General features: G+C 43.8%; 1 protein-coding gene across 1 annotated transcript in view; it reads left to right on the top strand.

Annotated features, from left to right (window-relative positions):
• LOC146172561 (nose resistant to fluoxetine protein 6-like) overlaps positions 1-21,551 on the top strand; it is a 47,011-nt gene that overhangs the window by 16,724 nt on the left and 8,736 nt on the right. The window contains exons 3-10 of the mRNA XM_084585805.1: positions 5,119-5,230; positions 7,146-7,230; positions 7,569-7,657; positions 8,792-8,971; positions 9,593-9,686; positions 9,899-9,985; positions 18,914-19,079; positions 20,261-20,343. Coding sequence (XP_084441931.1) covers positions 5,119-5,230; positions 7,146-7,230; positions 7,569-7,657; positions 8,792-8,971; positions 9,593-9,686; positions 9,899-9,985; positions 18,914-19,079; positions 20,261-20,343 — 896 coding nt within the window. The remainder of the gene's footprint in view (positions 1-5,118; positions 5,231-7,145; positions 7,231-7,568; positions 7,658-8,791; positions 8,972-9,592; positions 9,687-9,898; positions 9,986-18,913; positions 19,080-20,260; positions 20,344-21,551) is intronic.

Raw genomic sequence — 21,551 nt, 5'->3', positions numbered from 1 at the left:
GTGACTGAGACATATCGTGCACTAAAAAATGAAGCAGTTTTTGAAGCACCTTTACAACTACAGGCGTCATACGCTCGTCCCGCAGCTAAAATATTTTTAACATTTTATTTTGATTGGCATTACAGCAACTAAAACCGGGGGGAGAGAAGGCAAAAGGTGTATCGACACCTGATAAAGGCCCATCCACCCCGTAAGAAGGCTGTTTAAAGAAATAAACCTTGAAAAAAAAAACATCGCATAAAAACATACATACTGTAAGGGTACGTTGAACCTCAGGTCGGTGTTCCGGTCGACCGTTTAACTAGCGCGTCAGTCTCTTGCGTCTTCGTCTTCGTCTGCCGTCTTCTTGGTAGCACGCGCCTTTCGACATACACTCGTCGTCTTTGTCACCGTCGACAGTCACCGAGCGTTGGTGTGACACTACAATTAAATAGAAAACAAGTTATATGACAGCATATCGCTGGGAAACAGACTAAACAGGACAAAATATCAAATGACCTCGAGAAAAAAAATAGTATTTCCACAGAAGGAATAATATACGACTGCAAGGCATCACAGAGACGCACGTTTAGACAGCCCACTCCGGAAAAACAAATTTCAAATAGAAAAGGTCTAAATGAAGTTTTGTTCGGCTCGGGTCTCTAAAAGTAGGCTGACTAATATTCTCACGACTGTGTGGCAATAGAACAAAAAATATAAAGAATCCTAGAGGCCACTGCAAACAGAATGCAACGTATTCGATTCATGTCCGAAGCGCTTTTCATTTTTCAAATGTTCCTTCAAGTTACGTAAGACAACATGCATAAGTAGTGTGAGCTCCTCACATCAAAAATTTTGACGCAGGAACATAAATTTCTGTTGTCCTGGGCAACACTCATAACTTCTTGCGACTACGTTGCGTCAATTCATCAACATTATGACTGCGGGTATCATTTGCGCCGAACCAGCTTCGCATTGGATTCAGTCTTCGAAAGATTCCTTTTCCGTTAGAATACTCGACTTGAGAAAACTGGAATTGGTTCGATTGAAACTTGCTTTCCCATCATCAACTAATCTGTAAGCGTCATCAGTAGCTTCGACATTTCAAAAGGTCATACATCTGATTCGAAGTGATCTAGGCCATGCGCGCACGCATGCAGGCCCGAGAACACTGAGAGACAGGAAGTAGAGGATAATATTCGACGGACGTACGGTGCAAATATGTGCGCCGCAGTTCAACTTCGCATAAAATGATTAAGATGCGCGAGAACACTGGCGTTGTTGGGCGTTTTTTTTTTTTGTGTGTGTGTGTTGGGGGGGGGGGGGGGGCTGCGGTTTAGCACAAAGAGACTGGGACAATGTTTGACAATGCGGTCAACGTCTTTTGTTGACTTTGGTTTTTGAGGAAAGTAAGGACCAATTATTATCTTACTTCTCGGTGACACCTACTCGGAAAATTAACAGCATAGAATTTTAGGTACATGTACATATCTCATCGGTTTGAAACCATATTGCCTACTCGCCTGCGATTGAACTGGACGCTAAATGAGAAGTGAAATTGTAGGACACCACTCAGAAGGGCAGACAATAACGGTTGCGTCATTATTATGATACGAAATTACCCTATATAATAACTATTCTTGTTCACGCTTTCTGCCCACTCTTCCTGCTCATGCACCCTACAAGGCAAGTAAGGCATTCGCCCGGAAAGAAATGGTGGCTATTTAGGAGCGTCAGAGCGGCAACATCGTTTCCTGCTGTTGAACTTTTGTGAAGTGGCGAAAACGTTAATTGAATCTTGAGCCTTAAGATTATTGCCTATACTGATGCATCGGCTCGATATTGTGTAGGGCGGCAGGCAGCTTGTCGCTCTCAGCGACTCTTTCAGCTCCCCACCAGCTCCTTTTGTACAGCCGGTAGCGAGCTGGGGATACCGGGATCTCCCATCGCTCTATGTCTGTTAGTTGCCAATTTCAGAGTGGTTGGAGCTCAGGGCAAATGTGGAGGATATGGTGAATGTGGGCTTTGGGTGCCCCGCAGAGGGTACACACAGGGGAGAAAAGGCCGGGGTAGATATGGGCAAGCTGAGCTGGAGAGAGACAGGTACGGGACTGGAGTTGGCGCCAGGCCACCTGCTAGAGTTTAGAGAGAGATTGGTGAGGGGGCGGATACCGGACTCTTTGCTCCCTGTAGTGGAAAGTAATTTCGTTATAGGTAATAAGGCGTTCGCGTGCACTGCCTGGGTCTGTAGCTGGCGCTGCTCGGTTGACGTGCGCTCGAGCTTTGTTTTGGGCAGCTTCATTCCCAGGGTTGCCCGCACGAGCAGGTACCCATAGGAGTTCAACTGATCTGGTCAGGGGTTGAATAGAGTTGAGAATTTTGAAAAACAGGCGCGTAAATCCTGCTTCGTGCGAAATAGCGGATTGCTGTTTTTGAATCACAAAAGATTAGTGTGGCAGTGGTTGAAGATTTTGCCAAGGCGATTGCGGCTTCCTCTGCCTCTAACGAGGATGCAGCTTTACTCGAACCAGAAACTATTGTGTGAAGTGCGTTGGAAACCACGCTCAAGGAGTAGGCTTGATGAGTAGCATACACTGCGGCGTCCACATAGACTGCACTGGTATCTGCGTGATAGTGTTTTTTCAACGCCGCGGCTCTGGCTTTTCGCTGAGCTAGGTGGCGTGCTTGATCGGAAAAAGTTGGAAGGAAACAATATGCCTCATTTCAGTGGACAATAAATGAAACGAAAAAAAAATCCTTTATCAAGTTAAGTACCGACGGCTCACAGGCAGCTTCAAAGGGAGCACACGCCCCCAGGCAAAGTGATTCGAAAATGGTGTGGCTACTTTAATGAAATTAGGTTGCCTCTATTTTTTTGGGATGGTTATTGGACAAGTGCTTCCTCTGTCTTCATGGCGATTTTTTTTTCTTTAGCACCTGCACTTCCTGTGCGTCTAAACATAGGACGTTTTGAGCAAATAGGCTCGAGGTGTAATAATTGATTTCAAAATAATTTTTGTACCATCCGAAAATGGTGGACCGCACAAGAAAAACCCTACGCTTAGAACTTCCATTTGCAAGGAAGACCACAACGGTGTGATATGTTTTGACAGACACTGGCACCCTTCACAGCACGGTACACCAGCTGACCTTTTGCTAATAATATGAAGCTTTCCGCGTCCAGGAAGTTCAAGTAGCTGAAGCGGAGAGCTACAGAGTTAAAGAGTATAGGTATGTGCTTTACGAAAAATAAATATTTGGAGTCTGTCTTTATCCGCGGATGGTCACAGCCAAAACTTCGCAAGTCCGACTCATTCTATTATGCTAATTGCGGATGGCTATACGTGCTTGAATAGAAAAAAACCATCTCAAATGAGCACGTGTTGCCACTGGATTTGCGTTTAAAAGATGGTTTAGTGAAATCGGTGACCGCCACCATCAACAAACCGTCACCAGGCCCTACAACCATCAGGTAGAAAAGGCGTCATGATACTGGCTAACAGAGGGATCTTTTGACGAGAATGTTTGAAGGCCTCCTGCAAAAGTTGAAAAAGGATGCTGGTAACAGCCTAATGATCAGCATCATAGACAATACATGGAACTTGTGGCTGCGATGTGTTTCCTCAAATTAACCTGCACTATGCGTCGGTGACTGAACAAATGCTTTTACATAAGCGCACTGCGTAGGCTAGTAAGCGTTTTACTTCGTGCCTGCAAGGCTCGGTGTACACCACTCTGTTTACATTATCGCAGGAAGTGTACTGGGCGGATAAATAGGTACAACAATCATCGTACACCCTTATCTCTTTATTTAAATATGTATTTTCGGCCCAAATCTTAGCCCCAAACAAGACACAAAGAGAGAGCAACTTGCGCACTTATTAACGAAAGCATTCGGCACGCACAAAAGGTGGCAGTGAGATTACCGCTTTCTGCCGGTTTCCTTATCTTACGTGCTTGTCATTACTCTTTTCGAGCGCCCACAGTAGCAGCCAAAACGTATTGGAAATGTAAAGCTAGCAAAGTTTTACCATCACTTTAGCAACTCGGTTATCGACATTTTTTGACACAAATATTTCTTATAAGTTAATAAAAAAACATTCGAGCGAACACGCGTGTAATTGGTGGCGATATGGCTCGATATTAAGCATTTGCGGAACATTCGACATATTTGAATCAATGAAGACGCTTGTTACGTATCACACTGACGTTTGGGCCAATGAAGGACGTGAAAAGAGTGAAAATAAGAACCAACTGCAAACGCGACCAACAATGCGGAAAAATCAAATATTCGTCTTTGTTTTCTTTACATAGGTGAGGCAAACGTATCGATTCGTGCGTCAGTGTTACATTCGTCGGCCCGGTTGCGAAAAAATAAGGTTGACCCTCAAGCTTCGCCATAAGCATAGACGCGAAGAGCCTGTAGCAGCGCCTTTGTATTCCGCGAATACTTGTGTCATTTTTATTTTGTAGAGCCGCAGTATCTGTGTGAATTCTCATTGAGCAGCTCCAGAGATTCGAACCGGTGACATAAGTCGCCGTTTCGAATCTCGGTCGCAAACTAGCCTCCAACGTAACCAGCAAATTGGTAAATGGGGAGAGAAATGATGTGACACCACTCTAACAGTTTGCAAGGAACGGTTGCGTCACACTTAACATCCAAAATCAAGTACGCATTTTTCCGACACGTTTTTTCTCGACTCTGGGTTATGGCGACGGTGAAGCCCTTCGGACCGTACGAGATGGACACGCTTCACGCACAAGAAGCGCTGTCTACCTAGCCCACGACATGCACATCGATGCCTGCTGTTGCTCTATTATTATTTTTTTATTTCATTTTACTTTCCCGTGGATCTCATAATCAACTTGGCAAGACTCACTTTACATTACAATCAAAGCTGTTAGTAAATCATCCCCATGAGCTCCTGTTTATGCGGAATTTTCTGCCTCGAAATCTTCCGTTCAAAGTTCATGCCTGAACTATGAAAACTTTGCGGATTCGAAGTCAGTGAAAAGCTGGAACGCTAACCCCCTAGATTGTGCAACCCGATGCAGCCTAAATTCTGTGCCGATGCCAAAAAAAAAAAAAAAAAGTATGTCTCAACCTTTCATCCCAACTCTCTGTTTTTGTTTGCATAGGCCAAGAAATTTGGGAATTACCTGACGGACAAACGGGTGGCCGGCATTCGCCTTGGGCTGTGCTTCGTGAGCTCGTGCAGCGCGCAGGACCTGACCAACATCGGCCAGACAAGTGCGTATAGCACGTCCTGTAAAACTCAACGACACAAGGCCGGTAGCCTGATTTTATATCATGTCCGTAATGTGCAAAGCATCTTTTCCAGAACATGGCAAGAAACAAGAAAAAGTGAGGAATTTTGGTTTTAATTATACATCAGAGACTGTGGACCATATATTATTGGTGTGCCCAACGTATGCGCACGAAAGAAGTGTGCTAGCGGCTTCCTTGAAGCGTTTAGACAAGAGGCCTCTGTTGGAGGAACTGCTTCTGGGCGCTTGGTAGGACAAGGGGAAGGGTGCCCAGGCAGTGCGTGCTCTTTGCCGTTTTTTTGTGCGCCAGCGGACTTGATTCGCGCTTGTAAAACAAGCTACTGTGTCTGTATATGTATTTCATGCGCATTCTCCCACCTCGTCACCCATCATGACCTTCTTTCTTCTCTCCTTCCCCTTCCCAAGTGCAGAGTAGCAGGCCAAATTTGAATTATGCCGGCCAAACTATCTGCCTTTTCCTTTCAATAAATCCATCTATCTATCGCGCTATGCTGCTCTCTAAATGCATACTTGTCTCAGTGGTTTTACCGCATTCGACAGTTGATCCAAAATCGCTGGATCGAGCCCCGACTGCTACGTCAGAATCCTCTTGGAAGCAGGACTCAAACCCGACAGGCTACTGGCCGATGTCAGTACGCCCCACTGATGTCATGCATAAAATTATTTGCGATACATTCATTATATGGCGTTTCTAATACCCTACGTGCAGCTTACGGGCGTTTAACCACCTTAAGCACGTTTTACTAAAACATTCTTAGGCCACTTTTAGGGCATTGCCCAAAATGTGGATCCCAGTCTTAGGGCCGACTCAATGGGCTGAAAATATGCCTACTTGTAACTACGGTCACAATAGGATCGAAAGAGCACTCAGAAATCTTAGAATGATTAACAGTATCAGTAAACTTCTTGGTTCCACCCGCTCTGTTACAAAGGAGGGAGTAAGAGACAAAATGTTAAATTGATTAGAAAGTTTGAAGTTATATGGAGTTTTTGCTAAGGCTGACAAAAAATTGAAAGTTTTCTGGTAAATTGCATTAGAATCAATTCTATATCGACTGTTGATCGCTACCTTTTTTTTTCTTTTTTGCTGCAAGGATGTTCACAGGGCCACCTAGTTTCTATATGTTTTGGGCTTTCAATGCCTTTACATCGAGTTTTGTGCCTTTCTTTCGGGGTTGTGTTGGCCGACGCCTACACTCCGTCGGCGCACAACCACTAATCTCTTCGGATCCCCCATAGCTAGTGGTTACATGTTTCTCTGAAGCTTCTTAAAGGTGGTTGCACGACCGCATTGAAAACACATTCAAACGAAAAGTTTCCACTTCCTTTCTAGGGTCGTCACTTTCGATTGGATGGAATCAGCTCTATGCTTGGATACAAGCGATTAGCGACACAATTTCTCGGATGTAGCTTCTATTACTATCACATTACTAAATAGTTTAACAAAACTTGAAATTGGGCTAGATGGTGCATTGCTGGACTAAAGATAAAGCGCACAGGAAACACACACAAGAGAAGCAGACACAGGACACGCGCTAAAAATTTATCTAGCGCGTGTCCTGTGTCTGCTTCTCTTGTGTGTGTTTCCTGTGCGCTTTATCTTTAGTCAAGCATTACTGAAGTCAATTGCCATTAACAATAGCTAGCGGCCACTGATACGCGTGCGCTAGGTGCTTCGTTACGCATAGTAAAAGAAAGGAGACGTTCAGCATTAATTGTGCCTGACTTTGAAAGGTTCCGGAAGATCGGCAATTACCAGATCAAATACGCCTCGCCTTCTTGTTTAACGAGCATTTCATAATATGGCTGCGAATACTGACGCCAGAGATAAATGCGAGTTTATCAACAAATTACCTTTCGTTCTGTCGTGATTTTAGTGCTGGGGAACGCAGCGGAGGTGGTTGTCGACAACTGCGTGACAAGTGTGGATGCTGGGATAAGCAACTCTCAAGCGTGGATAATGTAAGTACACAAACGCACTAACACAAAAGAACAGGATGCAGACAGGTGCACGTGAGAAGTCGAACAGGATGTCTTTGAAGCATTGAAAACAAATTTCCTTGGTAAAAAGAACTCTCTTTTCTTCCACAAATTGTTAAATTGCGGAAAATTGTTTTATTCATAAAATGTGTTTTTGCAGTATATGAATGATATTTCACCTCGCTGACGCTGCATAAAAGGCAGAAACGAAAAAACCCCACAAACATCTGGTCGAATTTCCCAGCCATAACTTACGGCATGCTCATAATACCTCCTGGTGTTTCTTATACAACAAATTTTTTTTCTACATTTATGCGCAGCGGTTTCTTGGCTCTTCTTGCAACGGTTATTTTTGCTGCAACAGGATTTGACATGCTAACGGAAAAATGGGACAAGACACGCAAAAGTTGTAAGTAAGACATTCATGAAGTGAAAAAGCGTTCGGACATATTTCTAGGATATTTTACCTCTGAAGGAAGAAATTATGGAAGCGTCCTTGCGGCAGCCAGATGACGAGCGTCTTTAAGCTTTGTCGAGTTGCGTTCTTTTTAACAAGAGCATCCTTGCCCGGAACAACAACAACAAAAAAATGGACTCGTTATGCACAAAACCCTGAATACGCAAACCCCATATTGAATGTTTCCATGGCATTTTGTCGGAGGGAAACGTAAGAATTAATGCGATGACAACATCCCAATGTTGCCATGCAAGTGAGGAAAACTGCGGCGGCATGAATAGCTGCCAGTTGTGAGTATATATAGACAAACAACATACACAGTTTGTGTGGAGTGGTCATGCCCAGGGCCGCAGTTTGGTTATGATTATGATGTCATATGTTGTGTGTGATACCGCCGCTTAATGACGTATTTTAAGGCCCGTCTGTAGCGCAGGAACGCCGCCAGATTTTTTCCTATTGGATATTAAAGGTATTTAAACGTTGTTCCCGAACATTAAGCTTCTCTCTGAATAGAAGAATCATACATTTATTCACAATTATTTTAGTGCATTCCACTGCCTGAGTGCCTCGCCGACATGATGAAAATTGTGAAAGTGACCGTTTCGATTCGCTGCGGAGCGCGCCATAGCCCACTGCGGTTTTAGGGATATAGAGCCTCATTGATTACCGTGATGACAACATGATGGATGTTTTGCGATAACACAAAGCGTCATACTACTTGCGATTATACCCATTATTACTGTGGTGTGGTTTTAGTTAGCCCTTTCTGCCGGCAGGGCACGAGGACATAATTTATGCGTAAAATTTTAAATAAGGTTTTCATCTTCGGACAACGAATGAAGCCTATGCTGTGCAAGTTTTTTCTTTAGATAACGCAGCGGGGCTGGCCTCAGTGCTTTCTATCAGCATTTCTTCTTTATTCTGATACGCAATGAGTTTCTACGCTTTATACGAGTTTAAAAATCCTCGATGTCCATTGCTTTCAATTATGCATCTCTCATAGTCTGAGTCGCTTTGGCACGTTAAACCCCACAAACCAACCATTGCTTCCAATTCATTCTTTTCATTGATATTTCTTTATTCTAGCCATTGCATACAAGTGCGTCGTGGCTTTTTCGGCCTTGACAAACACAAGACTGATCCTGAACAGCTGCCGCGACAGGAACTCTGAGAACAACTCTTACCGCTTTATGCATGGGATCCGTTTTCTAAGCATTTTCTGGATATGCCTCGGACACTCATATGGAACCATCAGCGAAAACTTTTGTGAGTGACTGGCTACGATTTTTTTTTATAATTATTCCGTTCTCTCTTTTAAACGAAGGAGTTTTTTTCTTCTCGGTCAAGTTTCTATGTCAGACGTGTCCTAAATATATCTCAACAAAAAAGAAAACACGCTCAGTCAAAAAAAAAAGACAGCAGACAATTTTCCGTTGTCGCAATGAGAACTTCTGTGCGGTTTTTGGCTCTGAACTTGACACTGAACTACAGAAATTTCAGTAGTAACGTAAAATATTTTGTGCAGTTACCACAGAAACGTACTACAGACTACAAATTAAGTACCGCAGCAATACGCAAAATTACTGCTGAAGTGCAGAAATTTCCGTTGCTAACAGAAAACTACAAAGATTTATTTTGGCCCATTTCTGTACCTATTTTTCTTTCTTTTTGACTGGCTATGGGTTGATTTCAAAGCTTCGTAATCGACACACAAAAATTTCCCCAAGAGCTCGATAATATCTCAAGAAAAAAAAAATGTGCCACATTTATTAGTGCATAATGTTTAGTAGTGTTGGGTATTGCGGCTTTCGATTTGTGCATAATGATGACCCTGCGTTGGGCTTTAGTGTAGTCTCTTTGATAAAATATTTCGTGTTCTTTCTGCAGCGAGACCCTTCAATGCCTTGCACTACTTCGAACGCTGGGAGACGTTGATTGTAACTGCAGGCTACTTGGCTGTGGACACTTTTTTCTGCTTGAGGTAAGTTTCACTCGGTTAAGTATGCATGCAGAAAATTTTCAATACAGTTTTTTGGCTTTATTCTTAATTGGTTTTGTAGAATTTGTGTATGTGGTCACCAACTGTTTTCTTTTTCTTTTGAAAGCAGAAATGCCGCATTTTTTGCCTGTCTACATTTTAATTGCTATCTCCAAACTGGTATTTTGCAACTTGTTATTCCTTTTTCGTTCCAGTGGTTTTTTACTGTACTATACACTTAACAGACAGCACAGGAACCGAGCTGTGGTTACGATGGTCGCTCTCCTAAGAAGATATGTACGGTAAGTGTTTGGGCACAGCAATAGACGAATGACAGTGTGGACGGAAAACGCGACACTTAAGAGTACATGCGGCCGGACGAAACATATTTGTAATATTGGAGCCAGGTGGCCGAACGTTTCACATCTGGTCAAGTCGTAGGACCTCTTTTCAAATATGGTGTTAATTCTTGCATATCTAGTATAGGTTGAAGTTTTGCATGTCCTGAATTTGAAATATAAGGGTGTTTTTGTGCACCTGTCTGATCTCAGTATAAATATCACAAACCAGTAAGCAATATGCCATTTCACTTACTGTGATGCACTGTACACAATGAGAGGCGTGTTGTATATTTAACTTTTTTTTTGAAGGCCTGAAAATTATTACTTTTTAAGTTCCCTTATATTAGTGGAACTACAATGCCTTGGCAAATTTACAGCTGATTCAAAACAACAAATACTAAAGAACGTTCATGCAAAATTCCATAGTGATAAAAGATTGATCGGTGAAGTAATGTCCTGCCAAGCAGTAACGTTCCTTGAAAATAAGGAACATAAAAAGAAAGTGTTAAGTTTCATCAAGCATTTAATGAGTGAATTCGACACTTTCTTCAAACAAACTTGAAAAAATGCAGTTAAAGAAGCTGCAAAGTAGCACGTTTCGTTACAACTCTCCTGCAGCTTATGTACTACGTCCCTCGCTTTACTTCCTAAATGTGTTCGCGGTGCAAGCTTGCTTCGCCATGCTGCGACTATGGGACTTGGCCTGTGCAGATTCTTTAGCAAATACCTGGTGACTCGCAGACTGTCACGCCACATTACTTAATAAAATCAATTCCCGAGAATGAAGGATACCTAGCTTCTTTAAAAGTTGCTCAAAGTCGGTGTGCTCCTGATTCAAGTTCACGCGGCAAACCAACACACCGGGGTACAGCAGCATTGAACCATTGGCGGTGGCGGTTCGAGAATCGCGGTGCATATTTTGGGGACAGAAAAAAAAAAGCAATTTCTCAGTTCTTTTTAGAAACTGCTCGATGATTCACAAAACGCAGGAAGCTCTTTCTACCCGCCTGAAGCGTCACAAAGGTGGCAGACGCGGTGTTTGAAATTCGTAGCCATCATAAACGCAGCTCAGTTCGGTCCATTGATCCATCACGTTGCATGCTTACATCGCATATTTTTATCACTTTTCATCTAGATTCGGGGCTGGGCTTGGTGGACATAAAAGAGGGAGGGTTAAATATAATACAACAAGCGTAAACAAAGAAAAGCAATTCGTTTACAATAATTGTCTTTTCACGAGCGTCTCATTTTAAGGCTGACGTCTCAAGGACCGTCGTATTATTACTTTTTTTTTGCAGTAGAATAAAGCTCTGCGATTGAGTACGAATCAGAACAGCAAATATAAAGAGGGGCAAGAATTATCAGCCAATTCATTGCCTTTTTTAAATCGTCATGTTTACAAGTTATAAGGGTAGTTTTTGAATCATTCTAAGAACAGAGCGCCAAATGGGCACCCAAATGCTTGGTTCCTACACTTTATTTGCAGCAATTCTGGAATTCGGGAAGGAGCCTGTGCCCTACACGTAAGAAGATTCTCGTGAGGCCAGTTGGACTTCTCTTGAGCATGAAAAATTATTTGTAAATCTCGTTAGTAGGTCACGAACAGACATCGTTCCGCTGAGAGTTCTCTGCATAGCCAGCTGCACAATAAAGCCAGCCATCTCATCAACGCGCACGCTGATGCCCTCCCTAGACAGGAAGACATTCATGATCGGCTGAATACAAACAACGACGAGTTGATTTTGGTTATTTACGAACTTAAGGCTTTTATTTTGAATTACAACGCTAAAGAAGGCTTTGTGTGTGCTCGTGTTTTCTAGTACGAAATCAACGCTGTAGCAACCATGGCACTACTTCGCCCCCCCCCCCCCCCCTCATCAACACACTTCAGGCGTCTACTTCTTTCGCCCGGGTGTTCCGAATTACTAGAGACTTCTATCGCGGTAAAATTTGGAGCTATGCCCGCAGATGCTGGGACCGTTGACAGCTGACGATGTGATATAAGATAGCAATGAAAGGATTACACCGGCAAGTAGAATACGCCTATTTTCACAATGAAATTGTGTTTGGACCGGTTCAACACCAATATTTAATAAAACTCTGACGTCAATGCACAGAATGTTTAGAACTTTGCACACTGGTGCTAGAGGTGAACAAGAAGAATATCGCTTGAGGAACGTGGCGGAACGTGGCACACAGATCGGAGAGAACCGCTATGTCGGAAGACTGACATTAAACGAGTTCGACACCATGCGTACTTCATTTGCTGTAACTGATACATTTTAGAAAAAGAGTTGCGGAAAATTTGAGCTCATCATCAGACACCGTCAGACAGCAGAGGGAAAATGTGGGATTGGATTTTTCCGAACTTCAAGCTGCTGCCTTAAGACACCGGATATGCTTGCACTTGTATCAACTAGATATTCTATTGTCAAAATACGAGCGCCGAGCTAATATCCTTCAGTTGGTTCCTAGTTTGGCCCATAAAAATTGTTTTTGACGAACTCTCGATTACCTATGGTGTAAAATATAATTTTTCCAAGAACAGCTAGGTCGAGGGATTGAATAAGAAACCGTGAGGTGAGGTACACTTTGAGGCGCAGCTTCAAGCTTTGTCTCGTCTTCATAATCACTGAGCCCTATCAACTTCTGGCGATCTGTTTCATTACAGGAACAGTAAAAATTGACTGAGCTTATTTCTGTTAAGCTGATTATGGTACAAAATCACACGTATTTTTTTCGTCCTACATGTTTTCACGCGGTGTATTTGCTGTTTTTTACACCATACTTACCTTTGCAAACTTTCTTAGGAAAAAGTCATCTGTGCTCAAAGCCTACAAGGCACTTGGCTTTTTAAGAGACAAGCCTGATTGATAGACTGTGACTTTTTCATCTCCTCTCCTCTTCTATTTTCATCCTTTAATCCCCCTATTTCCCTTCCCCAGTGCAGGGTAGCCAACCGGTTGCGGTTAACATCCCTGCCTTCCGCCCACCTTTTCTCCTCCTCCTCCTTTCTTAGGCAACGGGACTTCTGCGCTGCAGTTTTAGCTGTACATGTAGCGCCATCTGGAAGCCGCTGTCTCAAATTGCAGAGGCTTAACCTTGTACCTCGCGAACAGCTCAGGTGCTAGGGCGCGCTTGATCTTGGAAGCCACGCGTTTAACTCAACCTGTGGCGGCATTTTTGAGCCACTCTGTCAAGTGGCGGACGTTTACCCCTACTCAAACCTAGCTGTAACGAGCTGTAGCCTCAGCCGCGGTGGCTCAGTGGTTGAGACGTTCGGCTGCGGAACCCCAGTACTCAGGTCACTACCCGAACGACTTCGATCTGCTCCGGTGTCTATTTTATTTAGTTTAGCGTGAAATAAATACAAGAGATCATGGTTTCACCCTGATAAGTGATAGTCTCCGTCAGACTCTCTGTTTGTTGGTGAACTTGAAAGACTCCTCGCGGAAACTGGTATGGTAGAGCCGATACACCATATTTACTTTAAATTACCCGCACGAGGCCACTTAGTATAACTTTGCGAAACAGCCTAGCCAACCAGAATGGTGGCGCAAGTAAAATTGGATAAGATTCTCAGTCGGTGGTGGTGAACGGATGTGTGTTTTCGCACTATAGTAATTGGTCATGGGGAAAATGATGACGTAGTAACTGCGTCATTCTCCGCGGATGGCTAAACCAAATGAAAGTGGTTTCACAGGTTGGGGACAATCGCTAACAAAATACCAGTATGTAAAGTGTGGAGCTTTATGCAGACATAGCAAACGCAATATGAACAAAGCATTTGTGCAGCCGTGAAGGAAGAGCAAGGACAATAAGCTTCAGCAGCTGCTTCGCGGAACCTGTGCTCTTATATTTAAAACTAGCTCCTTGATATATTGGGATTACGTAAGTGGAATAGTAATACGTGTGTGGTCGGACATTAAAAGACAGGGAATTAATGTTGCCTATTTGTCTATTTCACAAAAATTTAATACTAACTTTTAATAATCACAAATACGAGCCCAGTGCCAGTTGGACAATTGTAGCTGATCATTAATAATAGCCGTGTTAGCTTTTCGAAGGATCTATGGTATCGCGCGTTGTGGTTCAGCCAATTAGGACCACTTCTGGTGCAATTCGAATATCAACGTGTGTTACCCGCTGGTGTACATACCACTTTACCAGCTCTGTGCCACACGCATGCACCCCGTCGTGGTAGCGCAGTGATTAAGGCACTCGGCTGCTTTATCCAAGAATGTGGGATTGAATCCCGGCATCGGCGACCGCTTTTCAAAGAGGCGAAAAGCAAGGCGAGCGTGTTTTGTGTGACGTTAGCTAACTTTAAAGAGCCCCCCGTGGTCGAAATTTCCGGAGCCCTCTACTACGGTGTCTCTCATACCCTGAGTCACTTTGGGACGACCCGTAAATAAAACTAGCTCGCATGCACTATGGTGCACACTGTTGCTGGGAGTTCTACAGCCAGAGAGTGCCACCGACAAATCATTGGGTACGTGGCTCTACAACGAAACGCGATTTTATGGACGTCACCATCGGGGTCTCCTAGCCTCTAGCCGCGCGATTTTCCAAATGTTTTAGAAAGGCCCAAATCATTCGGGGAAGAGCAGGAAACATAACTGTGCATTTAATATTATGAAAAGTGATATTGCAACTACTACAATGACCACTGCCAAATCTGTAATATTACAGAGGTTCATAGTTGTTGAAATTAAACAGTTTCTCTATATAGCAGATTGTGGCAAGCTCTCCAAGAGATGGGAGTTCCAATTCACCTCATCTGTCTTCTCAGGAACCTGTATGAAGGGCAAGAGGCCGGAGTCAGAACTGGGCATGGTCTTACTGATTAGTTTCCGATTGAGAAAGGAGTGAGACAAGGCTGCATACTGTCGCCCTGCCTATTTAACCTATATGCTGAGTGCATCATGAGGAAAGCCGGTCTGGACGAGTCTTCAGCTGGAGTAAAGATTGCTGGGAAACGTATCAACAACCTTAGATATGTGGATGATACCACTTTAATGGCAGAAAGTGAAGTGGAACTCAAGAGACTTCTGATGCGCGTACAAGAAGAGAGTGAGAAGTTCGAGCTTAAACTGAACATTAAAGAGACAAAGATCATGGCGTCTTGCTCTATCAAGTCCTGGAGCATCAAGGTACAAGAAGTAGAAGCTGTGACAGATTTTCTCTTTTTGGGCTTCAAGATTACCCCTGAAGGAGACTGCATCCATGAAATTAGGAGACGCCTGCTTCTGGGAAAGAGAGCCATGGCCAGCCTTGACCGCCTAGTAAAGAGCAGAGACATTACACTGCCAAGCGAGATCCGTATAACTCGTGCTATGTCTTTCCAGTTGTGATGTATGGATGCGAGAGTTGTACTGTGAAGAAGGCTGACCGCCGAAGAATTGGCGCGTTTGAATTGTGGCGCTGGCGCAGACTCTTGAGAGTTCCTTGGACGGCCACAAGATCAAATTAGTCGATATTGTCGACCATAAACCCTGACTGCTCATTGGAGGGTCAAATTCTAAAGTTAAAGCTCAGCTACTTTGGTCATCTGATGAGAAGAGAGGAGTGGCTGAAAAAAGATTTGATCTTGGGAAAGGTTGAGGGTCGCCGGAGAAGGCGTAGGCAGCGAACGCGATGGTTAGATGGCATCCTCGAGGCGCTGCAGATGAAGTTATGTGATGTTAAGAAGATAGTGAGAGACCGGAAAGCGTGGCGCGATATGGTCCATAGGGTCACGAAGAGTCGGACACGACTGAATGACTGAACTGATATTTTAGTTAAAGAGAAACTTCGCTTAATTATCTCTCGTCTGAGGTTTGCCAACACAGACATCGTAGCACCTCTACTTTTAACGCCAAAAATACCGTTTTCAACAATTAATGGCGGGCTTCCTTGAAACACATGATATACAGGACGCTCGGGCTAAGATGATATACCATTAAAAAGGTCTTAAGGGTTCTTCCCAATTGAAATATTGTGAATGGTGTTTTGACTCACCCAATATATCAGCCAGTATTTTTTCGTTACGCACACTTGAATAATAAGCCGACATTAACCAATGAAAATTTATATATGGCTCTGGAAGATGCCAAATAAAAAGTTCTCGAGAGCCAAGAAAGTGGTGCGATCGGGACAAGGTAGTCTTAGCGCAGCCCTTTCTATACTGGGAAAATGAAAGTCCGCAAAGTTTCAAGAAATACCACGTGTCACGGTTAATTGTGCGCCCGAATGCGTCACGATTACTGCGCTGTCAGACCGCGGCAGGGTAAACATCTGCCAGATCGCTCCTTGATGCCCATAACAGAGATTTGTGTTGCTGCTGGTTCTGAGATAACCACCACGTCTGCAACCAACGTGCTCAAAAAAGTACTATCAGCAGCCGCTAGAGCTTATCTCGATTAAGTATCAAAGGGAGGAGCTGTGTTGAGGAGCGAAGAATGCGTGAATTCGGCAGCGGTTTACCCAGTAGTGGATGACAGCAATGTATATGTACTGTCTATATTCTGAGCACGCCGCGATGCGGTTGGCCGACATGCCTGTCGGGTTTTCCCCATTTTTGCAGCATAAAGAAACTGCTCTCAGGCAGCTGGACAGCCGTTTTAACTGTGAGGAAACTACTCTAGGCTTCAGGGCAAAACTAACTGATAACTGGCGTTCTACGAAAGCTCTCTTCGAGTTTTAGAAGAAACATGTCTACATTCTCGTCGGAGCCATTTGCCGGTGCTCTGCTTTGCCCGCGTACAATGTTTACAGTGGCGTACCCTACGTGCATAGGCCTCTCTGCTGGAACATGTGGATGTGAATTTTAACGTTATTCTAGTGATTGGCGTGTTTTGGGCTTTTCTCTCTTTTGCTACAGTGCCGGTATGTGCAGTGACAAAAGGAACTTTAGGAATTGTTTTATTAACAGGGTATGGTGTGCGTGCTCACGGGTTTTTGCTTCCAACAAAAGTCAAGAGTCCTTCTCTGCAACTGTGCCGATATGTGTAAAGTGAGAACAGGTGTATATGGAGTTTCTCTAAGTGATTGTATCTGAAACAAAAGTGTAGAAATCTGTGCACCTGTGCCGATATGTATACAGTAACAACTGACGCGTATAATAGCGTCTCCAAGTGTGTGCGAGGTCTCCTCAGTAACTTGGATCACCCAAAGTATTTCACTGTACCATGACATCGTCACCCTCCGTTCACACCCTTACTCGCCTTTAGTTCCTTTTCTTCTTCCTTATGGAAGATTATTTGACCAAGGCTTCTTTGCCACCAGCCGACCTCTCCACCTTTCCTTTCATTAACGTTTTCTCTCTCTGGTGGCGCATGCAAGCCCGCTGAACCCTTCCGTTGTTTAAACTTTGCTCGCTATGATTGTTGTCGAATATAAAGACAACGGTAAGGCCTGGGCGGGGCAACTGGACGGGGTAACTGGACACCTGGACGGCGTAACTTTAAAGGCTCTCGACGAAATTTTACTCACACCTGAGCGTATAGAGCATCCATATAGAAAGAGGTGTAGATGCACAATACCAAAGGAAGCTGAACAAATGTTGAGGTGAGGACGGGGGTGGGGGAGGGGGACTTAGTATGTTAGCCAATGTCTCGACAAGCGGACTTGTCTTCGTCTGGACCCAGAGGAAGACAAGTCCACTTGCCGATACCTTGCTTAACAGACTGTATCGCCGCCCCCCATTCTTCGGTCTGATTTGCGTAAGCGTCTGGAGTCATATTATAGTTTAATAAATAATGTTCACTAATTATTCAAACGAGTGCAACGAAAGACTGCTGGCCGATACCTTTGATAAATCCTAATGTTTCGTAACTGTTCTGATTGCAAGAGTATCGGTGATAACTGTCCTGGTGGAAATAATTTCTACCTTGTTGAATACGCATCATTCAATTTGTGGCAATGAATGCCAACTTGGTGACCAGCAGTGAACAATTCCTTAGGCGCATTGTAATTACACTCCTTGATTTGGCCCCGTACAATGTAACGCACCAAAATTTGCTGGCGGGAAAGCCAGAGCCACGCGGGCGAAGCCAGCAGTGGTGCTTCATCATTGTTTTTCAAACAAGTAGTATGCGTTCTGCAGACAGACTTGCGGAGTTAGTGTTGCAACAAAAGAAAGAAAGTCGGTAGAGCGACTGCCCCGGAAAGGCGGTGGTGCCGGGTTCGATTCCCGGATCAGGACGAATTTTTCTTTAACTACGAAGTTTCTGAGAAAGCTGTATAGCTTTCCTTTGTAGCCGTATGGCTGCGATTGGGTGGATGCAATGAGTAATTACTCCCTTATTACAAATCTACTCCACCTTGGGGGATTCCCCTAAATATTTGACCAACACCATTCCCACTTCGAGTTATAGATCAATTCGCTCTCGCCCTACCGTCCGATCTGCTGACCGTCCTGGTTAGCTCAGTCGGTAGAGCGACTGCCCCGGAAAGGCGGTGGTGCCGGGTTCGATTCCCGGATCAGGACGAATTTTTCTTTAACTACGAAGTTTCTGAGAATGCTGTATAGCTTTCCTTTGTAGCCGTATGGCTGCGATTGGGTGGATGCAATGAGTAATTACTCCCTTATTACAAATCTACTCCACCTTGGGGGATTCCCCTAAATATTTGACCAAAAGAATTCAATGTTCCTTTTACACCTCTGCGCCTCGCCATTTCTTTTTGATGCGGCGAACCTCAACCCGAGTGTCACAACTAGGCGCTTCATTTATATTTCTTGGCTGCTGCTTCCTACAATACTTTAGGAGATGTAATTACTTCAGGAGCTTTAGAGGCTGAGTATGCACTGTTGTGTTTAAAGCTGCTTGTGACGCTTCGCATTCAGAGATATCTATAAGAGAGACACTACATTTCGATTTTATGCTTGCCCCTATCTCTCACACGCAGGGTCATCGTACCTCTTTTCTTCATGATCATGTGCATGTACTTGTTACCATTAATCGCCTCTGGACCCAACTCGGAGAAATTTTACAAAAAGTTCTACGCTGAAATTCGCAAGCATTGGTGGGATCTGCTCTTTCACATGCGCAACTGGAGAGCCGACCAAGAAGTGGTAAATGTGAAAATGTTGTTGCCTGTTTCATCTTGGTGGAGCCACAGCGGAACATTTATGGATTTTCACCCCACCTATGCTGAGGTGAAAAATGCGGTAGAGCAATGTGTGGCGTAGTCCACACATTAGTCTACTTGCAGGTTGATCAACTGCTAAGTCACCTATGCTGAATCCTTCTGTTCCGGCTCGAAGACATGGAACAATGCAGACGAGTTTGTTTTTCTTGGTTGTTACCTACGGCGAAGACATTTCCGGCGCAAATTGCACTTATTCGGGGGTATCTGAAGCTATAAAATGGAAAATTGGTTTCCAAAATTATCACGCTATGATCAATACCTCGTAACTACGAATCCAGCTGCACAGCGCAAAGATTTCAGTCGAAGCCATGCCATGTTCAAAATAAAAAATGAAGAACAAAATCACCGTACTATGATTAGAAATATTTTTGGCGTTATAATGTGGCAACTAAACGCTTCGACTGCATGCAGCAGCAATACTTACTGGATAGATCTGGGTGCTGGAAATCTAAATCGCCGAAGCAGGTATTGTTGGAGATTTAATACTATTAGGGGCAGCATGCTATGAGACAGTGACTCCCTTGTGCATGCATGTACGTTCGTGTCTATGTGTGCTTGCCTGTCCGCGCGTGCGTATGTGGGAGCAAGTGTGTATGTGCGCGCGCGCTTATCTGTATGGGTGCATCCGTGCGTGCACCTGTGTGCACCTGCGTGCATTTATTGCTCGTGCGTGCACGCGGAATGTGCCAGTCACGTAATATTTTTGTATTTCGCAGGCTTTCTTAAGAGCTTGGAAAAAGATACACGTGTAGCTTTCTTTATCGGAAATAAATAAAATGTGGGCTTCAGAAGGTGCTCTCCACCTTTGCTAATCTATTTATTGTCTAAAGGGAAATAGTAAATTGCAAAAATTCTTAATTACTAATTATTTAATTGTAAAACAAACAATTGAGTGCGGTGCGCCAGATGGTTGTCAACTGTATACAAGCGGTTTTTCTGGCCTACCTCAAGTGTTTAATTTTTTAGCCCTTTGCTAAAGTTAGCTTGGCAGCCCTGTATATGCCGGGTGTGTTTGTGTGTGTGTGCGTGCATGTGTGTTTCCGCGGATTATTTGGAGGAGGTTTCATGCGATCTGTTAACTGCACTTTATCTTTTTTCTTTCAGACCGTTCTCTCACATCTGTGGTACCTTTCCGCAGATTACCAGTTATTTATCGTTGGCGTTGTGGTAATACAGACGCTCAAGACGTAAGTAGTCCCCATTCTCTTTGCTGAAGGTAGGTGCACCTTTGAAAATAGGTGAACCTTTGAATAAAGTGGCATGTTTCTTTATTGCTCCTTTCATACTTAGCAGTTAGCATCAATATTTGTCAGCGCCTGACATTAAAATGTTTTGATGAATGTTTGAAGTTGCGTTCTTCAAACTCATGATAATGACTTCTCTTAAGTGCATTGATTGACTTCGGAATTTCTTATCAGGTGTCTCCGAATACAGTTATCCCCTTTATGTAAACCTTGGCAGGGACGTGGCGAATGCATATTGTGCATACTAATTATTCTAAACAGGTCTCCTTTCATCGCTCATTTCCAATCCGAATGATTTTCTGTAATGCTAAATGACGGTTGATGAGACAGCCGATACAAAAGCTCGCCAACCAGTGGCCGTACTGACTCAGGATAAATTACGTTTTGTATACCTTCATATTTTGGCATTAGTCGCTATTTTTTCGTGAGGTAGCGGTGACTTTCAAGTGTCCGTGCGAAAGAACCTCATCATTTGCAAGTTGCCGCGCCCGACCTCGCACTTCGCTGCATATCGAAGCCAATAATTAACCGGTGAGTGCAAATGGCGAAGGATATCGGTGATGTGGGGACTCATTACGGCGTGGTTCCCGTGGCTACCTGTTTGCTGCTTTCGTATAATGCCACTTTCAAGCTGACGTCCTGCATAATCAAATAGTGCAATGGAGTTTTATTTTGAATAGATGCTTAGAAAATGTTTTTCTAGGTTTCGTTGCAAATATTCGCTGCAGCTGCTCAAATCTTGGATGTATCGGTTTCTTGGAGATATTGTACATACATTTAGACTAAGCCTGCTTAGGCTCGCTAGAAGCTTCGAATTCTCATTAAAGTGTGCTTAATTGCAGCCAGATAACATGGTACACGTCATTGCTTTCTCTACACCTGATTTGAAGATCCTGTCGAATATTTTGGATGGGACCTAGTTTCCGAACGTCTTCCTCGCTACACGAGTGAATGTTTATTTGTTAAGTTTCCTCATTCCGAGGGTAGGAGCGCTGGTCACTAATCATTGTGCTATGTTTCAGGAGAAATCATTATTATCTATCAATAATCATTTTTGCTGAACTCTGCCGCACGCGCCAGTGCACCAACGGAAGCTGAAAGCTTACAACTGGGAAGCAATCACGATCAATATACAGCGCTTCAAATGCAGA

The sequence above is a fragment of the Amblyomma maculatum genome, unplaced genomic scaffold (assembly GCF_055883805.1).
Source record: "Amblyomma maculatum isolate TAMU_Amacu unplaced genomic scaffold, ASM5588380v1 scaffold_13, whole genome shotgun sequence".
Classification (NCBI taxonomy): domain Eukaryota; kingdom Metazoa; phylum Arthropoda; class Arachnida; order Ixodida; family Ixodidae; genus Amblyomma; species Amblyomma maculatum.
Note: the sequence above shows the minus strand (reverse complement) of the source record. Positions and strands in the feature narration are given on the sequence as shown.